General features: G+C 31.9%; 1 protein-coding gene across 5 annotated transcripts in view; it reads left to right on the top strand.

Annotated features, from left to right (window-relative positions):
• Positions 1 to 5274, top strand: part of LOC117100640 (steroid hormone receptor ERR1-like) — an 11719-nt gene extending 6445 nt beyond the window's left edge. For all 5 annotated transcript variants that reach the window (XM_033240437.1, XM_033240434.1, XM_033240435.1 and 2 more), the window contains exons 4-7: positions 1399 to 1503; positions 1877 to 2044; positions 3022 to 3297; positions 4087 to 5274. In XM_033240437.1, coding sequence (XP_033096328.1) covers positions 1399 to 1503; positions 1877 to 2044; positions 3022 to 3297; positions 4087 to 4340 — 803 coding nt within the window. In that variant the 3' untranslated portion in view covers positions 4341 to 5274. The remainder of the gene's footprint in view (positions 1 to 1398; positions 1504 to 1876; positions 2045 to 3021; positions 3298 to 4086) is intronic.
• The last annotated feature ends 3985 nt before the right edge of the window (positions 5275 to 9259 follow it).

Genomic DNA, 9259 nt, shown 5'->3' with positions numbered 1-9259 from the left:
TGTTTATGTACTGTAGTCTCCATTGTAGATCACTTGCAAATTGCTTAAGATATTCTATTACCACGTTTCTGGAAGACACTTCTGAAGTGGAGTTAGTTTTCCTTGTAACAAAAATTCTAACGTTTTTGTGACGTTTAACCCATGGCCTTGGGATTAGAAGGCAGCCAGCTGAACCACCGAACCACACCACTTCACCGCATAGAAGTCATGACAATATGTGCGTTTAAAATTTACCCTCTCCCTCCAATATGTTCCCCATTGTCAGCATAAGCGATCATCCGAATATTAAGCAGATGTGAATACAATTTTACAGGTTATCACAATATCGAAATACTTGTAGAATATTATTCATACTTCACCAAGTGCTTGTTTTGTATAGGCCTATATAAGTCATTAGCTTTCAAGTTAATTAGAGCGAAATATATTTTTCTTGACAGTAAATAGACAAATAAGTAATTTAACAATTTATGAATTTTAACTTGTGAAACATTAATGTGTCTCAACTTTTGCAACTTAACAGTGTATTTTATAGTGTGAAACTTTTTGAAATTATATTAAAAAATATTATCATTCTCAATTTGTAATGTAGGCCTATATGAATTTTACATTTTTGCAGTAAATTGTTCATTGAGAAAACGATAGATTTGTTCTTTATATATACCAACCAGGCCCGTATCCAGGGAGGTTTTTATGGTTCGGGAGAACCCCCCTTTTGTAGCAGACCCCCCTCTTTTCTGGCGAAACCCACTCTTAACATTTCCCAAATAAGTCCTCCAACCCAACTAAAGCACTGCAGACCCACCCAGACACAGACATTTTCAAACATATCTGCTTTTATAGAATTATTTAGACCCATAAAGCACAAAAATCCTCTTGCTTTGGGGGTTTCGCCGACCCCACCAGGGCTTCGACTGTGGACCTTACGCCCAGAAACGCCCCCACCCCCCTTGGAAGAACCTGGCTACGGGCCTGCCAACAAATTGGCTGCTTAACATTCTTGTAGTCAGTGATCAGCGAAAATAAAACTACTTAGCAGTCATATTTAAAGTGACGTCATGTTTTGACTCGGTTGCACAGTTTCGAAATATTTCATGTGACATTGAATAACTTGTATTTCGTAATGTTTGTATCTTGTGGTTTTTACCGGTCAAAGTTCATTATGAAATGTTTCCTTTGTTTTTGTGGAATGCAGCTTTAGTGTTCTCCGTGCTAATTCAGGTATTAAGAATAATGAATTTATATGGCACTTCCACTGTGATTCTCTTTATTGCCCTGGACAAGTCAGTCCTGCATGAATTGGAGAATAGAATGGAAAATATTTAAGCTTCGTAAAGACCCAATCGACAAACTATGACTTCCCAAATGTCATATTGTGTTATATTTATGTATTTCCAAAAGGCGTGCGGCCGAACAGACTCAGAGGCGGGCGACAGAAATACAGGCGGAAACCAGAAGAAACAGATTTTGGACCATCACCGAGTAAAAGACCAAAACCTAAGAAATGTAAGGCAGGAAATTTCGATTTCTATATTGGCCAAATTTAGTCACATGGTATCCATGATGCGTCGTGAATATTTAGCAGTTTTATGCTAATGGATTTCCGAAGTGTCAATCAAACTTGACAACTGACCAATAAGAACAGAACCACGAATAGGAGCATGTCTCACAAACACATGTGTTGTCCACAAACGCTCGTGTTTGCGTATGTTTTTACACTGTCGTTTTGTGGGACCTTAGCGTAAATGTCCATTAAATGTGCCAATAAGGATAATCAACCAATCGACAAATGTTAGCGTTTTTTAATATGCTGGTTGGTATAATTCACAAATTATCCAGTAATCAGCAATTAATATTTATATTTTATATTATATTTTAGTAAATGAGTTGACTCAGTTGCTATTGAGAATAGATGCCCCGATGGTCAAGCTAGAAATCGACCCGACGCTTGAGGACAAGGATCCTACATATCGCGCTGTCAAAATGGTCGCCGATATAGCTGATAAAGATTTGAAATTTACTGTTAACTGGGCTAAACAAATTCCAGGTGAGATCCGATAATGTTCGTTTGTAACGTACATTGTCGGCATCGAACGTAATTTTAAGATGTTTTACCCAGCTACCACGTTATAACGTTGTAGTTTTGTATTCAAAACACTTCAGAACAATAAGTATGTATTTACGACGAATTTCTGACGTAGCTGCAATACTGTGATAACGTTATTTTCTGACTAAAGCTCTTTCTACACTGTCAAATTTTATCTGACAAACTTTGACAGCGTTCGCGAATGTCACATTAACATTTTGTGTTTGCTGGTGGTTCTTCTACGTTTTGTTTTCTTATTGAGAAAAGTATATAGTGTAAAGCTCTGTCCACACTACCAAATTTTATGTGACAAATAACCGTATTCGACTGGTCGTTCTTCGTTAAACCACGCTCACCTGCGCCGTGGTAAATTACTACTTAACGAAGACAACCAGTTAAATGGAAAACTTGTAAATACTCGACAAAACAAAATGGCTGCATAGTTACCGCGGTACTTGCTGCATAATCAAGATGGCTTCGGCTTGTGGCAGTATAGATTTTTTTGTAAAAGAAATGTTTTCATCCAGTTTTTGAATTATGTTAGGCTACAATTATTTTTGGCTTCATGTGGGAAAGTATTACTGTATAATTTTTATTTTCTGAAATTTAATCTAAATTATATTAACGCAAATGTTGTTTCTAAACTGACCAATTTGCCATGTTTGTTTTGGCACATGGATAACTTAACGCATTCTGGTTACGTTAATTTTCGTTGTCAACAAAGTCTATTTTACGAACCAGTCGAATGAAAATGATACTCAACGAAAATTCGTAGTCAACGAAGTGAACCAGTCGAATACGCCCAATGTTTAATGCCCATATTTAGTAATGACATCTTCGTGCCCATGGGCACATCACGAAAAAAAAAAATGGTAGTGTGGACAGAGTTTATTAATGTTCTGTGTTATATTTTACATGACACTTTCTTAATTCCAAAGGTTTTCAGCAGTTGCCTATGACAGATCAAATGAGTTTACTTCAAGGTTCCTGGATGGAGATATTGCTCATCGGACTCCTCTATCGCTCCCTTCATCTCACAAATCCTGATAGAGTCTTATTTACGGACAACCTGATCATGACGAAAGCAGATTCTAAACTAAATGGGTTCGATTCGCTAGCTGATCGATCTTTATACCTCGTTAAAAGAATGCGAGAGTTGGATATCCAGAGGGAAGAATATGTTTTATTGAAAGCAATAGCACTCATCAATGCAGGTATGCTCTCATTGGTCTGTTTGCATTGTTTTAAAGATTCAGAATCGTGCTTCCATCAATCTCAATCAGATTTCAATTTTTTCAATATACGTCATCACTAATCGTTAAACAATTCTAAGTAACGTCACCTGTATCAATATTGCATAGTTTGCATTGCCTTCATCTGTATGTTTACTTGAATCATAGACGAAATTTCGAAGCTTCAGAACTCTAATCGCACCATTATACTTCAAAAACTTCATCCATTCTGGCAATGCGCTTTACTCATTTCTTACGTAAACTGAATAGTATGGTAAATACACATGAAGACACGAATTACTGTTCGCAAAAAAAAAAAAATAAATAAAATTTAAAAAAAATAAATAAATACATGCAGTGGGTTAAAGTGTGTGTTGCGTAGGTTCTCGTGTGGACCCAGTTATTTGCACGATGTTGCCAAAATCACGTATAATTGTAATTGCTTCATTTGTGGTTAATGTGCGAGTTATTACTGCATTGTCATTCGGCTTCCTTTGCCTTTCCATGTGTTAATATTTATTTATTAAAATGTTTATTTATTAAACGCTAAATCAATTGTAGGTATTTCCACAAAGACTTTTGGAAACTTTAAGGATAGTTGAAGTATCTTCAGATGGCACCATAAAAGCAATACAAGCAAATGGATAAATTATAATAACATTGCTCGAATATATATTTATATATCAAAGTTAACATGATTTCAGTAGATGCTAGGCTAAAATTAGTTTTTCAATATATTTTGTCATTTTTTTTAAAATTTTGGCTTTATAGATGTGACTGACGTTGATTGCCCATCTGGTATTGAGCAGCTGGAACTGAGAATTTACGATGCACTGCACGAATTTACACAAACCCATTACCCAGCCACTTGCGCACGGCGTGAGATGAAACTAATAACATTACTTCCTGGATTCAGACAGCTTTCAAATGATTCCATTAATCATTTCAATAGGAACTTTATAGAAAGAAATGTACCAATGCGGCAACTGTTTAGAGAAATGATAGAAGCCAAACATGATTGTTAATTAAAGGTGGCCAGAAAGAATGGCTAACCATTTGCGCCACGTAAGGCGCGATAGTTTTTTAGTTGGAGTTGGTGGCGCTGTTAGCAATATGCTAGCCCTATATACATCATAACATATTATGCACTTCTGTTTAAATCATGGTATTATTTGATGTTATTTAAGGTTAACTAAAGAAAATACGGTAATGCAAACTTTTTCCAAAATGTGAACTCTTTTATAGCGGATACATGTGAAGCTCCTCAGAGAATGTTAATGCCGAAAGTGTCACTTCACCGCCAAGTACCAACGTATAAACGGCGTAAATCTTGTATGAATTTTAAATACAGTATAAATTTTCCGATTTTACCCTTGTTTTCTCGGGATGGAAAATCGAAAATGTGGAGTGATGTATAAGTAATAAAATAATTATTGTTTTACAATTTAAATTGACCTTCGCAAAGTGATTCGGGTTTTTTTTATCAATCCAGAAAACTTTGGTTGAAAACAGTGCGTTTCATAACTTTTTTATTGTCTTTGTATTTGTAATCTGTGTAAAACGAATATTTTCAGTCCGACGACTCGGCATTTTAATTACAGTACAGTATTATGGTTTCTTGGTTGTCTTAAGTTGTTAGGTATAGGTATTAATTTCGTGTTGATCCTAATTAACTAACACAAGAAATTTAATTATAGCAAATGAAATTGATGCTATGTTGGAAAATTTATGTTACCTGATTATAAATATGTATAGCAATAATTACTTGGATTACCTTTTAGCATTAGTTAAAGAACAATATCCGTTCTAATAAAAATACATTGTCATTCCATTGCCTTTGTAAATATGCAACAAATTTAACAGATCATTTGGGGGATGAATATCTTTATTTTCTTAACAGATTTATATACATATAGTTTGATTTATATATGAATATAAAAATAAATAATATAAGTATAATCGTTTTGAAAGTTGTTATTTAATGTTGTTTTGTGCTAATTTTTGTTCGTTTTTTGTAATTATATAAAACAAAAATCAAAATATTGACGCGATTTGACTATACAGAAATACAGTAATATTCTCATGCTTTTATTACACCAACAATGTTCAAAATCTGATTTGATCGTTTTAAAATTATAGTACGTACAGTCTTCCTAAACCCCACATCCCTTTCTCTGTAGTACTCAGTTAATACAAGTACACCTAGATAATTACACATAATTACTAGCGATGTGACATGTCACTTTCGGACACTTCAATGTTTTGGAATTATTAATATCCTTTTACACACATAGTGGTGTAAAAGTGGTGTCGGGTGTGAATGGACCAGAATGCTCGTATAGTTACAGAATTAGATGATCTTCAGTAAAGATAAATGGTTCCTTTTTTTTTAAATTTAACGAACGCGTTTCCAGTGAATTAAGATTCTAACAGAATGTATTACACCAGGCATTTACGAACATTTGTTTCAAAACGCATTTGCTCAGGTTTAACAATAGAAATACACCATATAAATTATTTACCGGTTTAATTAACAATTTGTGATTTTTTTTTTCAAAGCAATATTAGTAATTTCCATTTTCTTATGTGTAAATTAGGTTTTAATCAGTTGAGTTTTGTTGATGAGTCAGTGCAAGTCAATAGGTCGATTAAACTTAATTTTGCCCTTGTGTGAATCGAATGCTGATTGAAATCAACGATAAAGTCCAGTAAACATGAATAGACCTTTGCGAAATACTGTAATAGTGATGGCTTTACAATACCGTACTATTTCCTTTTTTCAGTTCCACAGAAATATTATTCATGCTTTCAAATTAAAATAATAATTTATCATTGAAGAACAGAGTTTTATAGTCGAAATTTATAGTCGCTCTACTCTTTTCTTTTTGAAAATATAGAAGTTTATCTTTTTTGTCTTCTTGAGTTTCAATGGTTATATTTAACTCTATAAATCTGGTTAATTAATTTCAAGGCGAAACCATCTGTATAGGCTATTCACTCAGATTTTAGTTCGACGAATTATTCTGTGACGTCTTGCATTATTCATACATGGATAATGCAAGATATTCGTCTAGTTTTAAGTTGTGTAGATTAACTACTTAAAGTGATATTTCATGCTCTCTCTTAAAAGAAAACAGAAACGGTACAACAAGTTGGCAATATATATATTATTGTTCTATGTAATCAACATCGAGGTAAATATAAATCATGCCTACTTGTCTGTGAAAGCTTTGGAATTGGTCCAGAACGGAAGTTGGAGAACGAAGAGAAAACTTGTTTTGAATTACTGGTGGATTGCTATGTGCCAAAGAAAACCGAATTACCAAGTTTCTTCTGCTTCTGGGTTCAAAGATAAATGTATGGGTTTTTGCCAACGAGATTGTTGGTAAAACTACATGAACCTCATCTGTGTCATTCGCTTTTCATATGTTGTCCATGTATATGAAATTATGAACCATTATATGTTAACAGTGTAATGTTTTCCTATATAATAAGGTCACGATGGTACTAGCCTTAATTAAAGGTAAATCTAATTCAGCTTCCTTTGGAACATCATGTCAGCAGTAAATTTAGTCCAAGCTATTGAAATTAAACTTTAAATTGAGTTGAATAGCTTGTTGGATATATACTGGGTTTTTTTGGGGTTTTTTTTTTTGTTTTTTTTTTATTTGTTTTTTTTACTGGGTGGACTCTTCAGTCAAAAAGACTGTTCTCCCAGAGTGCCCAGTATGTTTGCCTTCTAAGTCCTGGGTTCTTTTTTTCCATTATTTAGTCTCACGACCAAAACAAAAACTCAACTCCATGACCCTCAAAATCAGACGTGTCTGTGTAAAGCATCTTTAATGTGTAATGTTTCTCTTATAAAGGGGTTTCCCTTAGGAAACTTCTCTGGTATATTCTTAGTTATTCTGCCTATAAACTAATTTAAAAAATACTCCTTGGTATCCTGGATATAATATAGGAGTGGTAAGTTTTCTTCACCACACACGGGGCAACTGGACACTAAGATCATGTTCCTCACTTCTACAACAGTACAAGGAAATTATTGTAATAACTTTTTTCCCATTACTCTATTCTTTCATCGCAAAATGTACGGTTACGCCATGGCACTGGTCGATCGTGCCAGGCTCCAACAATATTAGCAGCTGACTATATTCATCGTGCACACACATCCCACGTCACCTTCACCCCTTCTGTACGGAAGTTTCTTCATATTATTTGAGCAGATTGTCCATACAAACATTATTCCCGAAAATGTAATGATGACCTCCTACACACCAGCTAAATAATGGGCGCTGCTTATTGAATGATAATAATAGGTTAAACAATTAATGCTGCTGCTGTTAATTAATCGAATCGATGTTTTTATCGATAGATGACATTGGTATAATTCATAATTCATAATTTTATTTCACTCAAAACGTAAGACTGGTTAGGCAAAAAAACATGTCCCTGTACAAGATGCCTTCCATAAAAACAACGATAATGTATGGCAAAGACGTGATAATAATAATAATAATAATACAGATAATAATAATAATAATAATAATAATAATAATAATAATAAATAATAATAAAAAGTAAATGATAATAATAATAATAATGAATGAAGATCAGAATATATCATTGAAGTGAATTCAGTTATTTATTAAAACAAGATTTGGAGGGCTGAACTGTCATGAAGGTGTTGTATTAATGATGTTCTAAATATTTGCCTTTATTACATCAATAATTGATTAGGTCTAGCTTAGCCTATATTATTGTTAACATTACAGTATATTATATTTTTTAACAATTAGTTTATATAAATATTTCTAATTAAATTATTAAATGTATATAATAGATATTATATAGGCCTAGGCATATACATAAAACAAAAAATAAACAAACAACAATAATGATAATAATAATAATAATAATAATAATAATAATAATAATAATAATAATTTTACGATAGTTTGATTAATGAAATAGTAATAATCAGTATATTAAATAAAATTACGTCCATGCAAAACCTGCTTTTAAATAAAAACGTTATCTATTTGATTCTGTTTTAAAAAATAATCTTCTAAATTATAAGTTTATTTTCTGCGATAATTTTATGCACATATGCATATTCATGTTTTCAATGTTAATCTGGTTGATAAATGATATATTAAAAAATAAATTATAATAATTATAATAATAATAAAGGTGCTCGAATAATGCTTTAGTGAATAATTACTAATACTTCAATAATGCTTCAATATGCCTATTTAAGATAGTGTGATTAATGAGATAATTGTTGATTAAGTTATAGAAATATAATAGGTAGGCCTATATACCATTAATAATGATTCAGCCTATTAAAACAACAATACGTCGTAAATGTAAAATTTCTTTGGTTTAATAATAATAATAATAATAATAATAATAATAATAATAATAATAATAATAATAATTTTACGATAGTTTGATTAATGAAATAGTAATAATCATCATATTAAATAAAATTACGTCCATGCAAAACCTGCTTTTAAATAAAAACATTATCTATTTGATTCTGTTTTAAAACATAATCTTATAAATTATGAGTTTATTTTCTGCGATAATTTTATCCACATATGCATATTGATGATTTCAATGTTAATATGGTTGATAAATAATATATATATAAAATAAATAAATAATAATAATAACAATAATAATAATAAAAATGCTCGAATAATGCTTTAGGGAATAATTAATAATACTTCAATAATGCTAGACCAAAATAGGCCAATTTACGATAGTGTGGTTAATGAGATAATTGTTGATTAATTTATAGAAATATAATAGGTAGGCCTATATTCCATTAATAATGATTCAGCATATTAAATCAACAATACGTCGTAAATTTTGTCTGTTTGGTTTTTTTTCAATAAAATTTTACCTATTTTATTCTGTTTAAAAAAACCCATTAAAT

The sequence above is a fragment of the Anneissia japonica genome, unplaced genomic scaffold (genome assembly GCF_011630105.1).
Source record: "Anneissia japonica isolate Jap-2015-1 unplaced genomic scaffold, ASM1163010v1 scaffold288133_len202418_cov178, whole genome shotgun sequence".
Taxonomy (NCBI): Eukaryota; Metazoa; Echinodermata; class Crinoidea; order Comatulida; family Comatulidae; genus Anneissia; species Anneissia japonica.
The sequence above is the reverse complement of the archived record's forward strand: the minus strand, read 5'-3'. Positions and strand labels throughout refer to the sequence as shown.